Raw genomic sequence first — 22,828 nt, forward strand, 5'->3', positions numbered from 1 at the left:
GTAGCTTTTGCAACAGGTTGAATGTGTTTAAAAAGGAACTAAAATGAATATTTAGAATTGACAAGCAGAGCAAGTTTGATGTTCTGATTCGGCTTGAAGAGTTACTTTTTGGTATAAACTTTTAGTTTCAGTTAAACATAAGCAAGTCTTAGAGTAATACTTTCCAGGAGCCCCTTACCAACCTTTTGGAAAATGTGCAGACTCAGGTGCAGTGGCAGTTGGTGGCTCCTGAACCATAGCTGTCAACTTTCAGATTTAAGGGATCAGCAGCATCACCTGTCCGGGGGACAGTCTACGGGATATCTAACAATATGGTCCCTTACCTTTCCTGCCCCGACCTGGCCACAGTGATCCATGTGACGGTAACCTCCAGGCTTGACTACTGTAATTCGCTCTACACGGGGCTGCCCTTGAAGCTGTCCCAGAAACTCCAGCGGGTGCAGAATGCAGCAGCAAGGCTCCTCACGGGGTCTCTGCCATGGGAGCATATTCACCCAGTGCTTTTCAAGCTGCACTGGCTCCCGGTGGAGTACAGGGTCAGACTTAAGGTGCTGCTTTTGACCTTTAAAGCCCTTCACGGCCTTGGACCCTCGTACCTTCGGAACCGCCTCTCCCGGTATGCCCCATGGAGAGCCTCAAGGTCCATAAATAGCAACACCCTAGTGGTCCTGGGCCCTAAGGAAGTTAGATTAGCTTCAACCAGAGTCAGGGCCTTTTCAACACTGGCTCCAGCCTGGTGGAACGCTATGCCTTATGAGACCAGGGCCCTGCAGGATCTGATTTCTTTCCGCAGGGCCTGTAAGGCAGAGTTGTTCCGCCTGGCCTTTGGCTTGAAGCCAATTTTATTCCCTCCCCCTTTCTTTTTTCTTTTTCCTTTCTCCTCCTATGATGAGGGTGCATTTTAATATTTTAATGTTTCAATATTTTAATGTTATATTTTAATCTTGTTTTTATGTTGTATTCATTCAACTTGTTTTTATTATTGCTTGTTAGCTGCCCTGAGCCCGGCCTTGGCTGGGGAGGGCGGGGTATAAATAAAAATTATTATTATTAACAATCCAGGATAGCAGTGGGAAGCAGCAGGAACGGCGCTGGAATAAGGAAATTTCCCGCAAAAAAAGGGAAGGTTGACAGCTATGCCCTGGACCTGGAGGCAGGATCAAGGAGGTCACATAAAGGTAAAGGGACCCCTGACCATTAGGTCCAGTCATGACCGACTCTGGGGTTGCGGTGCTCATCTCGCTTTATTGGCCGAGGGAGCCGGCGTACAGCTTCCGGGTCATGTGGCCAGCATGACTAAGCTGCTTCTGGCGAACCAGAGCAGCGCACGGAAACACTGTTTACCTTCCCGCCGGAGTGGTTCCTATTTATCTACTTGCACTTTGACGTGCTTTTGAACTGCTAGGTTGGGTCACATGGGCAGGGCCAAATTGTTCTGACTTCCCATCAGGGGTGCCAACTTGAAATATTGGGGGGGGGGCAGGTAAGCAGAGCAAGTTATAACCCTGCCTACTCTGACGCGGTGCATGCACACCATTTGAATGGCAAATTGGCAATGGCCATCAACGTTAGGGTAGGGAAGGCTCCCTCAAATATTTTCCTAGAAGTTGGCTCCTATACTTCCCATCTTCCTCCCTTGCAAAGGTGTGGACATCAAAGTGTTGCAGTTGTATAAGTTGTTGTTGTTGTTTAGTTGTTTAGTTGTGTCCGACTCTTCGTGACCCCATGGACCAGAGCACGCCAGGCACCTCTGTCCTCCACTGCCTCCCGCAGTTTGGTAAAACTCATGCTGGTAACCTCGAAAACACTATCCAACCATCTCGTCCTCTGTCCCCTTTCTCCTTGTGCCCTCCATCTTTCCCAACATCAGGGTCTTCTCCAGGGAGTCTTCTCTTCTCATGAGGTGGCCAAAGTACTGGAGCCTCAGCTTCACGATCTGTCCTTTCAGTGAGCACTCAGGGCTGATTTCCTTAAGAATGGATACGTTTGATCTTCTTGCAGTCCATGGGACTCTCAAGAGTCTCCTCCAGCACCATAATTCAAAAGCATCAATTCATCGGCGATCAGCCTTCTTTATGGTCCACCTTAGAGCCTAAAAAAAGTATCTAACTTTGGTTGAGAAGGGGTCCCTGTTGTCACAAGTTCTGGTGTTGGTTAATGTCACAATAACCATAAATCACTCAGAAGTAACCTCTACTAAATTCCATTAAGGGAACACCAAGATAGGACTGCAACCAGAACTGACTGGACTATAATAATAATGATAAAAATAATACCTCCCTTCATCATAAGTTTTCAGGCTGGTTCACAGAGGCTGGTGTACAGTAGAGGATAAAAACATAAATATAAGTAAACAGTAAAACAATACCTCCCTCCCCTTTTTAAAATGGCATTGCATGTGAGTCAACCAAAGGCCTGGTTGAAGAAGAATATTTTTGCCCGGCACCTAAAGGTGTATAATGAAGGCACCGGGCAAACCTCCCTGGGGAGAGGTTCCACAGAAAAGGAGCCACTACAGAAAAGGCCTTGTTCTCGTGTTACCACCCTTGGGACCCTTCATGGAAGAAGGGCACACAAAGAAGAGCCTCAGAGGATGATCTGGAGGTCTGGGTTGATTCATATGGGGAAATGCGGTCCTTGAGGTATGGTGGTCTTAAGCCAATAAAGGTACCACACAGAACTGTTAACAAGCCCCCCTTACCCAAGTTTCAGCCCTATGGAGAAAGATGAACCCCCCACCATTCTAGCTTATTCACTTTTATTACTTCCTTCCACAATCTGGAGGGCTATTAAATGGACTAGAGTGCCATATTGTGAAGAGCAAAAAAGAGGACGCTATGACGACTCTCATTTTAAATACACCTACTATATGTAGGCTATAGAAGTTGTGATCTATTGCTGAGCGGGGCATGAGAAGAGGAAAGCAAGTCTTCAACCACCAGTTATGTCTATGTCTCTTCCGGAAAGTATAGCCAGTTTTCAAAAGCAGAATTCAATCAATGTGTTGTTCAAAGCAAATAAATGCAATTTGTCCCAGATACAAACACATTAGGAGACCACTGCTAAACCCATGGCTCATCTACTAAGCTCCTCGGGTGAGCCTGGGCTTTCCTGTCAGGCTGTGTCTCGCTTATGAGAATAAAATGTGGAAGAGAAGAATTATGAATGCCATGAAAGGAAACCAGTTTCACTTTTCATGGGTTCAAAACAGAACATGGGAAGTCAGCAACATAAGCAAGCCAACATGGCAGCTTACTCCTGGGCAAGCAAGTGTGGGGTTGATATATTAACTGCATTTATATTGCCTCCCAAAGCAGGAGTTCTCTGGCCATCTCCCAAAGTGAAGCAAAATGGCTAGAGCTATGAATTAAAATTCAAACAGATGAGTGCCTTGGGTCCTTTGCCCCTTGGCTAGGAGCTGAATCTGTGCTTCCTCCATTAAAAATTCACTTTATCGCAATGACCACAAGGTGACCTCGAGCATTATTAAAGGTTGTATTTAAAGAGAGAGCGAGGGAGCGAGCAATGGGAAGTTTGCTGCTCCAGCTCCGTTCAGAGAGCTTGCTCGAAAACCTTCCGTGCCCTTTGCATTTGGGAAGCAAAGTGTGTGTTGGGGGGCTGTCTATGTCAAGGGTGGGCCGCCCCGGGCCCTGAGCCCCCGTCTCATTCCTGTTAGATTGAGCTTCCAGAGGCTTTTCCTTTATTCCTCGCTTCCCCCCACGAAGGCGAAAGAAGGCGCCAGGAGACCCTGTCAACGCCTGGGCCTGGGCGTCCTTGGTGGCGGATCCCCGTCGCCTCCGACTCGCCCAGGGATCCCCAACCAGGAAAGGCTGGAGCTGCAGCTGAATGGATTGGGGAAGTGCGCCAAAAGCTGCGAGATGAATTTATACCTAGGAGGCCGACGGGTGCGTCTTAAGGAGAGGCACCCGCCCTGTGGAGGCCGCCTGCCATCACGCGCGCCGGGGATCTGTGAAGGCCCTCAAGACAAATACTTCGGGCGTCTTGTGATTCTGACTCCTACAATCCCTTAGGCCGGCCATCTGCCCGAGGATGTTTTGTCTGAAACTCTTCCTGCCTGGCTGGGCTGGATGACCCTCGGGGACCCCTTCCAACCCAAGAGGCTGGGAAGCGGGCTGCGGCCAAAGAGCGAAAGGTCGGGTGGGCGGGCCACGCCTTGGCTCCCTGAGGGCGCCGTGAGAGCGAAGGGAAAAGGCCGAGGCCAGGGCGGTCGCTTTCATGAGCCCAAACGGCCGCCCGTTTCTAAAACAGGCCGGCGGAGCGCGGCGTGTCGTGTGAATTTGACCCTGAGGGAAAGGGGGGGAGGGGCGTCCTCGCCCGCCTTTTCTTTCCCGCCAGACAGCCCCGCCCCTCGGCCGGCGGCTGCGGCCCTATGGCGCCGGGCGGAAGCGGAAGCCGAGCCCAAGGCCCGCCTCCCGCGAGAGCCGCAGAGGGTGGCGAGGTTGCTAGGTAACGGCGGGGCGCGAAGGCGGGGGGGGGGGCGGCGCTGGCCGGGCTGAGGGCCCAGGGCGCTTGGGGCGCTGGAGGGGCGGGCGGGCGTGAGGGAGGCCCCCCCGAGACCTTTCCAGACCAGGGTCAGAGAAAAAGGGGCCGGGCCCAGAGCTGCCGCCCAGGGCCGCCTTCGCCCCTCCGGGAGCTGAGCCCATGGGGGCGGAAGGAGAGCTCCGGGCCGGGCTGGAGGGAGACTCTTCACGCGCCTAAAGGGTTGCCTCGCTAGGTTAGGCTACTGCAGAGCATTGCACGTGGGGCTGCCCCTGGAGACGGTTCGGAAGCTTCGGCTGGTGCAGAATTCAGCCGCCAAGTTGCTCACCGGGGGAAGCCGGTTCGGGCTTCTCACGCCGATCCTGGTCCGACCGCACTGGCTGCCCGCTAGCTACCGGGTCCAATCCAAAGTGCTGCTTTTGACCACTTAACCCTTAAAGGGCTCAGGACCACCTACCTCTCCCCCTATGAACCGACCCGAGCCCTGTGATTTTCAACAGATTGCTTACATTTTGTTCCATTTACATAATAATAATAATTAAAAAAATTATTTATACCCCGCCCTCCCTGGCCAGAGCTGGGCTCAGGGCAGCTAACACCAGTAAAATTACAATAAAAACATAATAGAAAAAAACCCAATTTAAATTGCAGCCTCTTTTTAAAAGTAGCCCATAGATCAAAACCGTAAGGGGAGGGAAACATAAGGGTCAGACTGAGTCCAAACCAAAGGCCTGGTGGAACAGCTCTGTCTTGCAGGCCCTGCGGAAAGATGTCAAGTGCCGCAGGGCCCTAGTCTCTTGTGACAGAGCGTTCCACCAAGTCCGGGCCAGTACTGAAAAGGCCCTGGCCCTAGTTGAGACCAATCTAACCACCTTGCAACTTGGGACCTCAAAAGTGTTGTCATTTGTGGACCTTAAGGTCCTCCATGGGGCAGACCAGGAGAGGTGGTCCCATACGTATGTGGGTCCTAGGCTGCAAGTGGGCTACAGCACTTCTGTTCTGCTTGTAGGTATCTGGTTTGCCACTGTGAACAGAATGCTGCATTTCATAGCCCTTTGGTGTGATCCAGCAGAGCTCTTCCTATTTTCCCAAGTTCTTATAACACCTTAGGTTTCTTACTGCTTAAGTAATCTAAAAAGTAAATCTTTTGCTGATTGTGGAGAGGAATGAAAGCCATATTTATTATTCACAAATTGGTTGCACACAGAAAAAAGTTTTGATCCTCTTAGGTTTATGAGTTTAAAGGTTTATGAGTTTAAAGTGTGCAGAAAGAAATGGATGTGATACAGTCCTCTTATATGAGTATCTCACATTTAATATGGGGAAACTTGTCTGTTAGTGTCCAGCATGCATATTGTACCCTACTTTTCTTGATCCAACTTCAAATCGCATCAGTGGACTGAAACTTGATTTAACCCCCCCCCCATTACAAAAACCTTCAAAAAGAAAGCAGCTAAATTCTGTGATATGTATACATAATTCCGTCAAGCCTTGCGGGACCTTGCTCCCCCTGGCGACTCACTGACTGAGCTTGTTGATGGCTGGAAAATCCAGCTCCTGGCAGCCATCGATGAGATCGCACCTAAGCGCCCTCTGCGACCCCGCAGAAACCGGGCTCACTGGTTTACCGAGGAGCTTCGGAAAATGAAGCGGGATCTCAGACGGCTAGAGCGAGTATGGCGGGGTGCCCATGACGGAGCCTCAAGAACATCTTATAGGGTTTTTATGAAAACCTACGAGATGGCAGTGAAGGCCGCTAAGAAGTCTTACTTCTCGGCCTCCATTGCATCCACTAGCTCTCGCCCGGCGCAATTATTTAGTATAATTAGGTCTTTAACGTCCCTTGAAGGACAGCCAAATTTAAATAACAATCTGACACACAGCTGTGAGGCATTTGCGAGCTTTTTTGCGAAGAAGGTCCTGTTGCTTCGCCATGACCTCCCTGCCAATTTGGGTACAATAAAGGAACTGGAGGCCCCTCGACTGTCCTCGGGTCCAGTATTGGACCACTTTGACCGGATATCCCCAGCCGATGTGGACAGACTCCTCCGAGCTGGAAAGCCCACCACCTGTCCTCTTGACCCGTGCCCGTCTTGGCTGATTAGAGCGTGTCCAGACGAGGTGCGGGCCCCCCTAGGGGATATCATCAATGTGTCCCTTGGCACCGGGACATTCCCAGGGGAACTGAAGGAGGCAGTGGTGCGCCCGCTTTTAAAGAAAACATCATTAGATCCCTTAGATCTATCCAATTACCGCCCGGTTTCGATTCTTCCATTCCTGGGTAAGGTGATTGAGAGAGCGGTTGCTGTACAGCTTGGTAGGTTTCTGGATGAAACATTGGCTCTGGATCCATTCCAGTCCGGCTTCCGCGCTGGTCATGGGACCGAGACGGCTCTGGTCGCCCTAACAGATGATCTCCGCAGGCAGCTGGATCGAGGCGGGTCGGGGCTGCTGATTCTTCTAGACCTGTCAGCAGCCTTTGACATGGTCGATCACGAACTCCTGGACCACCGCCTTGCCGACGTGGGGATCCAGGGCACAGTCCTTCAATGGCTGCGCTCGTTTCTCTCTGGTCGGGGACAGAGGGTGGCGCTTGGGGAGGAATTGTCATCACGCCACTCCTTGGTGTGTGGAGTGCCTCAGGGTGCGATACTCTCCCCAATGCTTTTCAACATCTTTATGCGCCCCCTCGCCCAGCTTGTCCGGAGTTTTGGGCTGGGTTGCCATCAGTATGCCGATGACACCCAACTCTATCTGTTGATGGGTGGCCATCCTGACTCGGCCCCAGACACACTGACCAGATGTCTGGAAGCTGTGGCTGGATGGTTACGTGGGAGCCGGTTGAAGTTAAATCCTTCGAAGACAGAGGTCCTCTGGCTGGGACGGGACAATATGGGATTGAGGGGGCAACTCCCATCTCTTGCGGGGGTGCAATTAGTGCCAGCACCGTCCGTTAAGAGTTTGGGTGTAATCTTCGATACCTCCCTCTCTATGGAGGCGCAGATTACAGCTATAACAAAGGCGGCATTTTTTCATCCCCGCCAAGCTAAGCAGTTGGCCCCTTATCTCTCTCGCCCTGACCTAGCCACTGTGATCCACCCGGCGGTCACCTCCAGACTGGATTATTGTAACTCGCTCTATGTGGGGCTGCCCTTGAGACTGACCCAGAAACTCCAGTGGGTACAGAATGCCGCGGCGAGACTCCTTATGGGGTCTTCGCTGTGAGATCACATTCATCCGGTACTATACCAGCTGCACTGGCTCCCGGTGGAGTACAGGATCAGGTTTAAGGTGCTGGTTTTAACCTTTAAAGCCCTATACGGCCTAGGACCCTCGTACCTACGGGACCGCCTCTCCTGGTATGCCCCACAGAGGAACCTACAGTCTGCAAATAAAAACATCCTGAAGGTCCCAGGCCACAGAGGTTAGGCTGGCCTCGGCTAGAGCCAGGGCTTTCTCGGCTGCGGTTCCAATCGGCTCTGTCACAAGAGACTAGGGCCCTGCGGGACTTGACATCTTTCCACAGGGCCTGCAAGACAGAGTTGTTCCACCAGGCCTTTGGTCAGGGCGCAGCCTGACTCCCTCCTCTGGCAACCTGCACAGAATTTTGCTTAACGGTTGCCATCAATTTGATTTTAATTAATTTTTATAATGAAATGTTTTTAGAATGTTGGATTATTTGATTGTTGTTAGCCGCCCTGAGCCCGGCTTCGGCTGGGGAGGGCGGGATATAAATAAAATTTATTATTATTATTATTATTATTATTATTATTATTATTATGTAATTTTGCATGTTCTTGCTTCTTGTAAGTGAACTGGAGGTCCAAAATATGTAGGACACTGAAGTGCTGCCCTCTAGAAATCCTCCACCTTGCCCTTCCAGCTTCTGAGATTTCAGCAGGCACTTGCAAGATACTTTTATATCCATGACAGCTAGAAATATGCTATTTCAAAAATGATGTTGAAATCCTTAGCATGCTGAATTCTGCACCCCTATTCTAAATTACATGAATGTGTGCTACAGCTGCAGAACTTTGCCATCAGTACCTGCATGTTTGAAACAATAGAAACTGGTGATTTATTGGATAACTGAAATAGACAATGCTATAGTTAAATGCTAGCATTATTTTATTTTATAGCATTATTTTAAACACACCAGTTGGTTGCTACTTGTAGAATGTGGAAGTGTGTAGCTTGCTTACAATGTTTTTCGGGGTACTTACTGATCAGTACAGATTTTTATTTGTCTGGTTTTTATTGCTTTGTTCAAGCTAAAATAGCTTTTGAATCTCAAAAGCAGGTAGCTCTAGCAAATGCTGCTACTTAACTGATTTAGACTACAGTCATATAACCACTATGTGGGAGTAAGACCCACAGAATTCAGTGAGATTTTTTTTCTGAGTAGACATGTGTTAGATTAGGCTGTGTTGTCTGTAAGAGGGAAAGGGGCACAATATGTTAAAATATGTGATTGAAGTATTAATGCATTTATTGCATAGACTGATGAATCAAACTGCCCCAACTTTTTATCTTCCCAGTTCTTCCGACAAATCAGCGACATCCGCACTATCATGCCTAGCCCTAGGAATAGCCCAAAGAGTAGCCGTGAGAGACGGGCCCCAGGCAGCAGACTGGAGTTCCTATCACTGACAAGTCAGAGGAGCTCAGCACCCCCAGAAAGCCCTTCTCATCGCAAGGAATCGACAGCCAGCGCTGGTCCTCCACAGGCTTTACCTGAAGAGGACTGCATGAAGCTTAATCCATCTTTTGTGGGTATTGCCCTGCGCTCCTTGTTGGCTGTTGATCTTTGGGCCTCTAAACAGTTGGGGGTATGTGCTGGAGAGAATTCCCCTTGGGGCAGTGCTCGTCCTCTGATGAAGGCTGTAGAGATTTCAGGACATGGCATTCCTTGGTTGGCTGGCACATTGTATGGGCTCTGTAGAAGTGCCAGCTCAGCAGGCCGTGAGGTGCTGCTCAACCTGCTCTTTGGTAAGAGCTCCCTTTCTTATCAAAGCTTTATCTTGTGTGGTCTTTGCTTCCCATATTTTTTATCTGATAACTGTGGGGAGTAGCCCAGCTGTCAGTGTATCTGGGAGAACTGGGCGGAGAGATTTCCCCCATTCATTCTATCTTTCCCTAAAATGTCATTTATGAAAATGATGTCCCATTGCAATGTTTTCTACAGACACGCTGGAAGCTATCCCTATCTGCATTAGGAAGATGTATATAACTAAAAAAAATTGGAGCTATAATAATTGTGTTTGACATACCATTTACTAATATTTTTACCATTACTTATATTTATTATGTCATATTTAAATCTGAGCTTCCACTTCTAGAAAATCTGGCTTGTGTTTGTATTTCAGACTTATTCAGCCTTAGAGTGCAAGGGCACAAAGAGTGTTGTGGCCATGACACTTGCCTTCATCCCAACCTTCCTGTGCTAAGGGGGAAATTACATACAATATTAACTATTGCAACACTCCAAAACTTAGTTTGACATAGAATCATAGAATCATAGAGTTGGAAGAGACCACAAGGGCCATCGAGTCCAACCCCCTGCCAAGCAGGAAACACCACCAGAGCACTCCTGACATACAGTTGTCAAGCCTCTGCTTAAAGACCTCCAAAGAAGGAGACTCCACCACACTCCTTGGCAGCAAATTCCACTGTCAAACAGCTCTTACTGTCAGGAAGTTCTTCCTAATGTTTAGGTGGAATCTTCTTTCTTGTAGTTTGGAACCATTGCTCCGTGTCCGCTTCTCTGGAGCAGCAGAAAACAACCTTTCTCCCTCCTCTATGTGACATCCTTTTATATATTTGAACATGGCTATCATATCACCCCTTAACCTCCTCTTCTCCAGGCTAAACATGCCCAGCTCCCTTAGCCGTTCCTCATAAGGCATCGTTTCCAGGCCTTTGACCATTTTGGTTGCCCTCCTCTGGACACGTTCCAGTTTGTCAGTGTCCTTCTTGAACTGTGGCGCCCAGAACTGGACACAGTACTCCAGGTGAGGTCTGACCAGAGCAGAATACAGTGGCACTATTACTTCCCTTGATCTAGATGCTATACTCCTATTGATGCAGCCCAGAATTGCATTGGCTTTTTTAGCTGCCGCGTCACACTGTTGGCTCATGTCAAGTTTGTGGTCAACCAAGACTCCTATATCCTTTTCACATGTACTGCTCTCAAGCCAGGTGTCACCCATCTTGTATTTGTGCCTCTCATTTTTTTTGCCCAAGTGCAATAGTGCTGCTGCGTCTCTCTCTTTTCTTATTTATGGCGCTTATATCCAACTTGGCATCTCAGAGTAGTCCCAAAGGGGTTTCCAATCTAATAGAAGTACAGGGGATGTACAGGGGATGTATGGATGTTGATGCCATGGTTCTTCATGAGATAGGTGCAGTAGGCCAATGGCCATGTATGAAAACAGTTTCTCCTGATTTAGATGAACCTGTACAGGTCTACCCAAATGTTTCATCCCAAACTATGTTTCGTATGTCATCCAAGTGGAACCTGCTGCCATTGGTTTTCCTATACAAGTCTTTTCAGGAACACGAATATACCAGAAACTCCCCGTTTATGTGCTTTGAAAGCATGCGCAACTGTGCACACATGCATTGTCGTGAACCCAAATGTGATTTTAAAAATGACAAAAACAGCTGTAAAAGAGTGCAAGAAGGTTAAAGAAGGCGCGAAAACAGCTCCTAGCAATCCCACAGGGCAGGGTGGATTTGATTAAATAAAATCAATTTAAATCACTAGTCAGTAAGACTTGATTTAAATCGTTTTTTTTACAGAAAGACTCATTCTTGCTGGTATAACTTTAATATTTACAACCAGATGAAGGTTTCATTTTTGGAATAATAAATTTTCAGAGTGGTTTTTACAGTTACTGTATTTTTTTTTTAATATAAAATATTTATTGAAGTTTTCCAAAACATATATCACATATAACAAAACAAAAACATCAACAACGAACAAAAAATACACACTTAACAAAAAAAAGGAAAAAAAGAAAGAAAGAAAAATTCCACTTTTTAAATTTCAAAAATCCATATCCCTCTTTCCTGACCTCCTCACATCCCCCTTTTTTTGTATTCCTCTTTATTCCGTCCAATTCAGCAAATTCTAACCCTTTTTCCAAACTCGTTTAAAATTATATATTTCCAGTTATTATGTCTTTAATTTCCCATATCTTGAACCTTTACACCACCTTATATACTTTGACATAATATTATTCTAGTCATACCCCCTCCTTATTAAGATTCCTCTTTTCAGAACTCTTTTAACCATGTCCCAAATGCCGTGTTGCCTTCACCTCCCACATCATTTTAACACTCAAACATTTTACAATATTTTTGTAGATAGTTCTTAAACTTTTTCCAATCCTCTTCCATCAATTCTTCCCCCTGGTCACGGATTCTGCCAGTCATTTCTGCCATCTCCATGTAGTCAATCACTTGCATCTGCCACTCTTCCACGGTGGGTAAATCTTGTGTCTTCCAATACTTGGCGAGAAGTATTCTTGCTGTTGTTGTTGCGTACATAAAAAATGTTCTATCTTTCTTTGACACCAATTGGCCGACTATGCCCAAAAGGAAGGCCTCTGGTTTCTTAGGAAAGGTAAATTTAAATACCTTCTTCAGTTCATTATATATCATTTCCCAGTAAGCCTTAACCTTTGGGCACATCCACCAAAGGTGAAAGAATGTTCCCTCAGCTTCTTTACATTTCCAACACTTGTTATCAGGCAGGTGATAAATTTTTGCAAGCTTAACTGGGGTCATGTACCACCTGTAAATCATTTTCATAATATTCTCCTTTAAGGCATTACATGCCGTAAACTTCATACCGGTGCTCCACAACTGCTCCCAGTCAGCAAACATAATGTTATGACCTATGTCCTGTGCCCATTTAATCATCGCTGATTTGACCGTTTCATCCTGTGTATTCCATTTTAACAGCAAGTTATACATCTTTGACAAAATCTTAGTTTTTGGTTCTAGCAGTTCTGTTTCCAATTTTGATTTCTCCACCTGGAAGCCAATTTTTTTATCCAAATTATAGGCCTCTCTTATTTGATAGTAATGAAGCCAATCTCGCACTTTGTCTTTTAATTTCTCAAAACTCTGCAGTTTCAATTTGTCACCTTCTTGCTCCAAAATTTCCCAATATTTTGGCCATTTGGCCTCCATATTGAGCTTTTTCTGGGACTTAGCTTCCATTGGCGACAGCCACCTTGGGGTTTTACTCTCCAACAAATCTTTATATCTTATCCAGACATTAAACAATGCTTTCCTGACAATATGGTTTTTAAATGCCTTATGAGCTTTAACCTTGTCGTACCACAAATATGCATGCCACCCAAAAACATTATTAAAACCTTCTAAATCCAAAATGTCCGTGTTCTCAAGAAGCAGCCAGTCTTTCAACCAGCAAAAAGATGCTGATTCATAATACAATTTAAGGTCTGGCAGGGCAAATCCACCTCTTTCTTTTACATCAGTTAGAATTTTAAACTTTATTCTAGGCTTCTTGCCCTGCCAGACAAATCTAGAGATATCTCTCTGCCACTTCTTGAAACAATCCATCTTGTCCAAGATTTGCAATGATTGAAACAAAAATAACATTTTTGGCAAAACATTCATCTTAATAGCTGCAATTCGACCCAACAAGGAAAGCTTCAGATTAGACCAAATTTCTAAATCTTTTTTAACTTCTAACCAACATTTCTCATAGTTATCTTTAAATAAATTCAGATTCTTCGCAGTCATATTAACCCCTAGGTATTTCACTTTCTTAACCACAGTTAGACCTGTTTCATTCTGAAACTTTCCTTTTCCACTGGTGTTAAATTCTTCTCTAAAACCTTAGTTTTTGACTTATTTAATCTAAATCCTGCCATATGACCAAATTCTTTAATCAGTTCCAAAGCTCTTTTCATACTAGATTCTGGCTCCTGTACTGTCAAGACCAAATCATCTGCGAAAGCTTTCAATTTATATTGTTTAGCTCCGACCTGAATTCCTTTAATAGACCGGTCCCTTCTGATCATATTCAACAGCACCTCCAGGACCAAAATAAATAATAATGGAGAGATCGGGCAGCCCTGGCGTGTTCCTTTTTCTATCATAAATTCTTCAGTCACCACATTATTTACTATCAATTTTGCTTTTTGTTCTGAATAGATTGCTCCTATACCATTTTCGAACCCCTGTCCCACTCCCATCCCTTTAAGATTTTTCTTCATAAAGCTCCAAGAAATATTGTCAAAGGCCTTCTCCGCATCAATAAAAACTAACACTGCCTTCGTATTAATATTCGTTTGTAGCAACTCCAAAATGTCAATTATATTCCTTGTGTTATCAGATAAATGTCTGCCTGGAAGAAAGCCTGCCTGGTCCTTATGTATTACTTCAGCTAACACTTTTTAAAGTCTATTGGCTAAAATGTCTGCAAAAATTTTGTAATCCACATTTAAAAGGGAGATGGGACGGTAGTTCTTTAGTTGTGTCTTTTCAGCTTCTGTCTTAGGTATCAATGTGATGTATGCTTCTTTCCACGACTCCGGCGCCTTCTTCCCTTCCATAATCTCATTGCAAACCTCCTTTAATGGTTGAATTAAAAAGTCTTTCAAAGTCCTGTAATACTTGGAGGTTAGCCCGTCCGGCCCTGGAGATTTGCCCAATTGCATATTCTGAATGGCACCTTCAATTTCTTGTTCTGTAATTTGATGGTTCAATGTTGTTTGGTTTTCTTGAGATATTTTTTGTAATCCATTGGTTTTTAAGAATTGGTCCATGTCAGTTTCTTTCTGCGGCCCTTGCGTGTAGAGTTGTTTAAAATATCTCTGGAAACACCTTCTAATCTCCACTGGGTTCTGTATATTTTTCCCTTCAATCTCAAGATTTGTAATCGTATTTAACTTCTGTCTTTTTTTCAACTGCCACGCTAATAGTTTTCCACATTTATTAGCTGACTCAAAAGTCTTTTGTCTCATTTGTTTAATTTTCCATTCTACTTCCTGATTAATCAGTTTCATATATTGTACCTGATATAACTTAATTTCTCTTAAGATCTCTTTTGAGTTTGGTTTTGATCTTAGCTTCTTCTCTCCTTTTATTTTCTCCAAAATTTTTCCTTTTTTCTCATTTTGAGATCTCTTTTTTATTGCATTCTGTTGAATCAAGAACCCTCTCATAACCGCTTTACTTGCGTCCCAGATTACTCTTTTTTCCACTGTAGTTTTCAGATTTACCTCAAAGTAGTCTCTCAAGGGCTTTTGGGCCTTCCTTACAATCTCTTGATCTCTTTGCAAGGTGTCATTCATCCTCAGTTTTTACAGTTACTGTATATCAAAAATTACTGATTTGGTTATACTATTAGAAATACATAGACAGATAATTATGAAATTATTGTGAGATTTAATAAGTTAACTTTATATTTGGACGTTTCTGCTGTACTTTACTGGAAGGAGAAAAATAATCATTTCCTCAATAACAATTTAAACAATTTATTTAACTAACACAATAACATTCTAGCACATGTATCCATATTTGTTGAACGGTTTTTTTAAAAAAACACTTAGACTGGGTTTTAGCACACATGAAAGACTTAAAACAAATCCTTATTTCCTGATGAATAGCCTTTGGACTACAGTGGTACCTCAGGTTAAGAACTTAATTTGTTCTGGAGGTCTGTTCTTAACCTGGGGCCTCCTGTTCTTAATGGGGCCTCCTGCTGCCGCTGTGCCGCCACCGCGTGATTTCTGTTCTCATCCTGAAGCAAAGTTCTTAACCCGAGGTACTATTTCTGGGTTAGCGGAATCTGTAACCTGAAGCGTCTGTAATCCAAGGTACCACTGTATGTTGTTGTTGTTTAGTCGTTTAGTCGTGTCCGACTCTTCGTGACCCCATGGACCAGAGCACGCCAGGCACCTCTGTCCTCCACTACCTCCCGCAGTTTGGTCAGACTCATGTTTGTGGCTTCGAGAACACTATCCAACCATCTCATCCTCTGTCGCTCCCTTCTCCTTGTGCCTTCCATCTTTCCCAGCATCAGTGTCTTCTCCAGGGAGTCTTCTCTTCTCATGAGGTGGCCAAAGTACTGGAGCCTCAGCTTCACGATCTGTCCTTCCAGTGAGCACTCAGGGCTGATTTCATTAAGAATGGATGCGTTTGATCTTCTTGCAGTCCATGGGACTCTCAAGAGTCTTCTCCAGCACCATAATTCAAAAGCATCAATTCTTCGGCGATCAGCCTTCTTTATGGTCCAGCTCTCACTTCCATACATCACTACTGGGAAAACCATGGCTTTAACTATACGGACCTTTGTTGGCAAGGTGACGTCTTTACTTCTCAAGATGCTGTCTAGGCCTGTCATTGCCCTTCTCCCAAGAAGCAGGCGTCTTTTAATTTCGTGGCTGCTGTCACCATCTGCAGTGATCATGGAGCCCAAGAAAGTAAAATCTCTCACTGCCTCCATTTCTTCCCCTTCTATTTGCCAGGAGGTGATGGGACCAGTGGCCATGATCTTCGTTTTTTTGATGTTGAGCCTCAGACCATATTTTGCGCTCTCCTCTTTCACCCTCATTAAAAGGTTCTTTAATTCCTCCTCACTTTCTGCCATCAAGGTTGTGTCATCTGCATATCTGAGGTTGTTGATATTTCTTCCGGCAATCTTAATTCCAGCTTGGGATTCATCCAGCCCAGCCTTTCGCATGATGTATTCTGCGTATAAATTAAATAAGCAGGGAGACAAAATACAGCCTTGTCGTACGCCTTTCCCAATTTTGAACCAATCAGTTGTTCCATATCCAGTTCTAACTGTAGCTTCTTGTCCCACATAGAGATTTCTCAGGAGACAGATGAGGTGATCAGGCACTCCCATTTCTTTAAGAACTTGCCATAGTTTGCTGTGGTTGACACAGTCAAAGGCTTTTGCATAGTCAATGAAGCAGAAGTAGATGTCTTTCTGGAACTCTCTAGCTTTCTCCATAATCCAGCGCATGTTTGCAATTTGGTCTCTGGTTCCTCTGCCTCTTCTAAATCCAGCTTGCACTTCTGGGAGTTCTCGGTCCACATACTGCTTGAGCCTTCCTTGTAGAATTTTAAGCATAACCTTGCTAGCGTGTGAAATGAGTGCAATTGTGCGGTAGTTGGAGCATTCTTTGGCACTGCCCTTCTTTGGGATTGGGATGTAGACTGATCTTCTCCAATCTTCTGGCCACTGCTGAGTTTTCCAAATTTGCTGGCATATTGAGTGTAGCACCTTCATGGATCACCACTGTATAATGTAACTTAAATAGAAAACTATCTTTAGAAAGATTTTTCCTCCAAAAGCATTTTTTTTTTTTGAAAATCCAATTGAAATAAAAAAAAATCCCATGTGGGAGCTGGTGCGGTTCACCCCAGTGATGGCTAGTCCCAGTGACCCGGACCATGCCAATCCCAGTAAGCTAATGTAGGGCCCCTTAACCCAGTGGCCCCGTCGCAGCTGGCAGCCCCGGAACAAGAGCCAAAACCAGGAACCCCTACCGAGGGACACCCCAGACCACAATGCATACGCAGGCAACCGGCATACCTTGATGACTACAATGGGAACTTAGAGGGGAGGGGTGTTACGTACTAAGCTTGGATCCTAGAACCATAGGCATGTAGGATCCTAGAATGAAACAACCTGGTTGGCCTGCAGGAGCAGCCCAATTAGACCCCAGCCTATTAGGCTGGTAGGATACTAGGATGCAACAACTCATTGGCCGGCAGCAGCAGCCCAATCAGGCTCCAGGAGGGAAAAATAATCAGGTGGTGCTCATTGTGTAAAAAATGAATATAAAGCCTGAGGTTTTTGGAGGAAATTCAATCACTGTTCCTTTGAGCTGAAATAAAGAGCAGGAAATTACTACTCAACTATTTCAAGCAAATTGGTTTGAAGGGAGTGATCAACAGGAGTTTTGTGGAATTTTGGGAGGAGGAGGTTCTGAAGGAATTTGGGTTGTTTTTTTGAGGGTTATTTTTAGCCTTTCTTTGAGATGGCACCTAAACACATGGCATTGTAATCCTCCTTGGGTGATGGCAAACCCAAGAGGTGGAGGAGAAATTGGAAGTGCTGGCCTGTTTACGGGATGGCATGAGAACGTGTACAATGGATGGCAGAGTTCTGGAATGGTTGTCCTGCATGTCTCAGGAATCTTGTGTAGCGCTTGCATGTCCTCTTTATGGAGAATGGTTATGCTGTTCATGGTAAAATACCGTGTACAACATTGTCACAATCACCTGCCCTTGAGTGAAGTAACGATGACAATTACTTCTAAGATTATTTAAAACATTTGAGAAAACATTGTACAGTCGTACCTTGGTTCTCGAACGGAATCTGTTCCGGAAATCCGTTCGACTTCTGAATAAGTTCGAAAACCAAGGCGCGGCTTCTGATTGGCTGCAGGAGCTTCCCAAACTCAATCGGAAGCAGCGGAATTTGCGACAGACATTCGGGTTCCAAAAAACTTTCACAAACCGGAACACTCACTTCCAGGTTTGTGGCGTTTGGGAGCCAAAACGTTTAACTCGCAAGGTGTTCGAGATCCAAGGTACGACTGTATTATGAATTTTTGACTTTTTTCATAACTAAGGTGTTCTTTCATTACTGATGGCTGTCATGGAATACAATGGCTGTAGGCTATATCATCAGCTAGAGTGGTAACAACAATTTAAGCAGGGACATACTGTTTTAAACCAGGCATGTTACCTCAACAGAGATATGATCAATCATTGATCAGTGTCAGTTAACAGGCTAAATGTAGAAAAGAGACCATTCTTCTACTTCCATGAACAATTCAATTTATACATGAAATCTAAAATATAAGATTCCCCCCTGCCCAGTTATATACAGATTTTGGACTGTTTCTTCTGCAGCTTTTCAATGATGCTCTCAAAAATTATTTGAGTACATTATGGATCTTTTCTGGACTATTTGAGCCCTTGTGGGCAAAATAGAACTATCAAATTGGATAGTAGATATTTTGGGTTATTTTTTCACATAATAAAGACAGGGAATCAACTGATAAATGTTTTGCCAACTGATAATTTTACTAGGGTTATATGGAAAAAATAGGCTACCTCATGTATTCACCTGGTAATGCCCAGAGATTAGTATAGGCATTCTACACAAGTCACTTTGTTTAATAGGTCCATGCAGCTCAAGGTTCTCAGGACTCAAATTATTTTAGGGTTGGGGAACTATGACTAGGAAACAAATGTAAGTTTGTAATATTGGTATGAAACCAGCCATGAATTCTGTGGCACCTTAAAGGCAAATCAAAGTACTATGTCCTGAATCTCTCTAAGCTTTGTTGTTTACCAAGTTGCTCTTTAAAATGTCTGAAACCTCTTTATTCACCTTGTCTCCCAGCTCTGATCCTTGATCTAATTTTGGTGGCAGCGGTGAAAGGATTGGTCAAGCGAAGGCGGCCAGCTCACAACAAGATGGACATGTTTGCCACGGTGTCTGTGGACAGGTATTCATTTCCTTCAGGTCATGCGACGAGAGCCGCCATGGTCTGCAGATTTATTCTACATCACCTTGTCCTGGCTGTCCCTCTGCGGGTGCTGGTGGTGCTTTGGACCTTCATAGTGGGAATTTCCCGAGTCATGCTAGGCAGGCACAATGTAACAGATGTGATATTTGGGCTAATCATGGGCTACATGCAATACAGCCTGGTGGAGTACTTCTGGTTGTCACCTGTCAGTGCTCCTGTTCTTTTTTCATTGTGGAGTTGATGGCCTTGTCTGCCTGAACACAAGCAATAAAAATGAACAAAGCTTCATATGGTCAGCAAGATAGATGGGCAGGACCAGCAAGATTCCTCTTCAGCGGGTGGGTGGGCTGCTTAGGTTCATCTCATAAGGGTTGTTTGGTGCCGCCTTGTTTTCTGAACGTGTTGCTGGGCTGGAGCATGGACCAACCCATGAAACTGCACAAACCATCCCATAGTAAAACTTCATTTCCTTGTGAGATTAGAAGCAATACTGTTTACATCAGGCAATTATTATGTCAGATGACTGACAGATGAGTGGTCCTGCACACCTCTCAAAATCGATCCACAAGGGTGGGGAGATAAAGGTCTGGCCCAGTAGGCCAAAAAGCTCCCACCCACCCTACCCCCCGCTGTAAACTGATAAAGATAATATCTCACATAAACCTCTGTATTCCAAGTAAGTGGTAGATAGGATTTTGTGCTATAGGTGTCTGGTAGTTACTGTGTAAGCTGTACATATTCCAACTGGTATTGATAACTTGCTTTTGCAATTGTCACAATGGCTATTTGGTTATTCTAGCATATCTCAAATTGTATTCTGCCAAACGCTGGGGTTCAGCAAAGCAGCCCAAGAGATTCCGCAGAGAAGACTGTAATAATAGTTGACAAGCATGCACAATGTGTGATTTCGATGGAGCTGCAGCCATGGGGATTAAACATACTAAAGCAGTTGTCCTGGGAATCCTTTCCCCTTATTTCCTTCCCTTACCATGCTTTCCACAGGCGGCATGGACAGAATGGCATTGCTTCCTTGGCTTTCCAACCCTGTGCATTGTTGAGAGTGACTGAGAGAGGGCAGCGTGCAGCTTGGTGCAGTGGGTGCAGCAGAAAAGCCAGTTTGCCACTGCCCACTGCCTGCCTCCTGCCCTCTCAGGTCTTAGTAACCAGCAGCAGTCTGCAGCATTAGGAAGCCAGGAGAGCAATGCTGGTCTTTCACGTTTCTGCTTGTCCTGCTGCTTTTCCCCAGGAAACCCTGCTGTTTGCTGCTGAATCAGAACAAATGTCAGTCATTTTTTCCTGTGGATTGATGATTGTCCAATTCAGTGGTAAACGGTGGGTTTTCCAGGGAAAGCAGCGGGGCAAATGAGAACCTCAGACCCATGCTTTCTAAGCACAGAACAAGTGGAAGTGGACGAGCCCTGAGTGTGATGGTATATTCTCAAGACTGAAGTGCCTTTGTACTATTCTAATGGCAGGAAGTAAATGGAAATGGGTTCTAGGAACATTGCTTACTCAAACTGTACTTAATACAGACATGGTCCCACCTGAACAATCAAACAGGAGGGACAGACTTTTTGCAGGACAAGAATATGGCTGAATAACCCAGCACTTCATGTTTTGCTTTTCAAAACTAGAACTTTGTGGTAGGAAGGTAGGACTTCAATGCAGCTTTAAATAAGACTGCTTTCTTAACTCTACAATATTAATCAGAAGCTGATGTTAATCCAGGCATTTGTTGCAGTGTTTGCCTGCTGTGAGAGTCTAATCATAATTTTTAGTATATTCAGTCCTAAATGCAGCCCTGTAAGAGAAACTGTGATATCCAGCCTTTTATCTGACTCCCACCTCATGAACTGTAGCTCAAGTTATGGTATAGCTCAGGTGTGGCAAACCTGTTTTGGCCTGAGCTCCACATTCACCCTTGGCCAATACTTGGGAATTGAACTGTACTAAACATACAGACTACACACCATAGACAGATCAGCTGAGGAAGCAGGTTATTGCCTTCTCCCCACTCTCCAGATCATTACTCTGATGGGCAGGGAAGAGACCATTTGCTTCCTTCTTGTAGTGCAGAGATGGGCAGAGAGGTTTAAAACTCACTGCCTGGTACCTCAAAAGGGGTGAAAATGGCTCTGCCCCATTTTTACTTGGCACAGGGTTTTTTTTCACCAGAGGAGCTGCGTAACATTGGGTTGAGGGGTTAGCAAGTCCCTGGGGAAGGCTTGGAAGGCTGGATCCAGCTCAAGGACAGGCAGATCACTGCAACTGATATAGCTGAATCAAGCGCAATAAAGTATATTTGGCAAACACATTTTTTTGCTCAATGCACCAGCACCCCATTGTGTTTGATCTGGAGTTCATTCTGTGTGTTTGCAGCCAGTCTAGAAACCTTGACAAGTAATTAAAAAAAACAAAAACCAGCAGTAGTGTTAGTCACCAAACTGTTAACTTTGGAATTCAAAAGTGTCTTATGTAAGCTTATCTTTATCAGTCTAGGAATTAGTTTTGTTGTTGTTGCAAAGTTACTTGAAACAAATTCATATAAGTTTACAGTGTTTTCACTAGCCTTCTGTTTCACCTTTGTGCCATTCTGTTTTAAAAGTGGATTTTCTGTATAAGAACATAAAACAAGCCTGCCAAGTGCTCATCTAGTCCAGCATCATGTTTTCACAGTGGCCGGCCAGATGTCTGTGAGAAGACGGCGAGCTGGAGATGAGCACCACAGCACTCTGCCCACCTGTGGCTCCCAGCAGTTCTGTCTATGATGCACATTGTACTCTTACTCTGTTCGGTTGTAATTCTCCATGCTCACTGGGCATTTGACTCTGAAACTATTGTGAGTTGTTGCTAAATGCTAGTTTTCCTGGAGCTTAGATCAATAAAATATTATTCTTGTCTGTGCCTTTCCATGACTTAACCTTGTGTTATGCCAAATGCATGTGTTCTTTTGGATTCAGTGGCAATAAGAACATCAGTGGAGAGAACTTCAGTGCTTTTATGAAGTAGCAGACTTCATGCATAATAAAAAGCAGTGAAACAGCCTGTAAGCAGAATAATGCAACATAAGCAAGATTAGACTTGCCCACTGGGGGCTGCAAACAAAGATGCCAATATGTAGCATCTATCCAGTCAGGGCCTACATCAAGACACGTTGGTCAGGCTCCATCAATCTGGGAGACTGATAGACTTCAGACTCGCAGTGGCTACATGCTGGCTGTCCTGATACCTAAATTCCTCCCACTTGTCAGGGAAGATGGGCCCATAGCCAGGGGCTAGCAGACTTAATTCTGCAGCTCTGCTACTGCTGTAAAGCGCTCAGCCTCTAGCAGACCCACGAAGGGATCTTCCCACATCCTGCCAACACTTATCCCTGAAGCACAAATATTAAACCAGTAACATAAAGCAATCCAAAAACACTTTAAAGGTAAAGGGACCCCTGACCATTAGGTCCAGTCGTGAGTGACTCGGGTTGCGGTGCTCATCTCGCTTTATTGGCCGAGGGAGCTGGCGTACAGCTTCCGGGTCACGTGTCCAGCATGACTAAGCCACTTCTGGCGAACCAGAGCAGCACACGGAAATGCCGTTTACCTTCCTGCCGGAGCGGTACCTATTTATCTACTTGCACTTGGACGTGCTTTCGAACTGCTAGGTTGGCAGGAGCAGGGACCGAGCAATGGGAGCTCACCCCGTTGCGGGGATTTGAACCACTGACCTTCTGATCAGCAAGTCCTGGGCGCTGTGGTTTTAATGGTGTCCCATTAAAAACGTGGGGTTTTTTTATTGACACA

The 22,828-nt window shown here is 45.1% G+C and overlaps 1 protein-coding gene across 4 annotated transcripts; it reads left to right on the forward strand.

The window, feature by feature from the left end:
• Nucleotides 1–4,047: 4,047 nt before the first annotated feature.
• On the forward strand, nucleotides 4,048–21,937 carry PLPP6 (phospholipid phosphatase 6). Of its 4 annotated transcripts, XM_053391045.1 has the most exons (4): nucleotides 4,349–4,467; nucleotides 9,039–9,489; nucleotides 18,911–19,016; nucleotides 21,714–21,937. In XM_053391045.1, the coding sequence occupies exons 2-4, from the start codon at nucleotides 9,072–9,074 to the stop codon at nucleotides 21,754–21,756; spliced, it is 567 nt and encodes a 188-aa protein (XP_053247020.1). In that variant the 5' UTR covers nucleotides 4,349–4,467; nucleotides 9,039–9,071; the 3' UTR covers nucleotides 21,757–21,937. The 4 variants fall into 4 exon arrangements, with proteins under 4 accessions (XP_053247018.1, XP_053247020.1, XP_053247016.1 ...); XM_053391043.1 differs by lacking the exon at nucleotides 4,349–4,467 and adding an exon at nucleotides 4,048–4,153 and having other exon boundaries at nucleotides 18,911–21,937; XM_053391041.1 differs by having other exon boundaries at nucleotides 18,911–21,937.
• Nucleotides 21,938–22,828: the final 891 nt, after the last annotated feature.

This window comes from Podarcis raffonei, chromosome 6 (assembly GCF_027172205.1).
Source record: "Podarcis raffonei isolate rPodRaf1 chromosome 6, rPodRaf1.pri, whole genome shotgun sequence".
Classification (NCBI taxonomy): domain Eukaryota; kingdom Metazoa; phylum Chordata; class Lepidosauria; order Squamata; family Lacertidae; genus Podarcis; species Podarcis raffonei.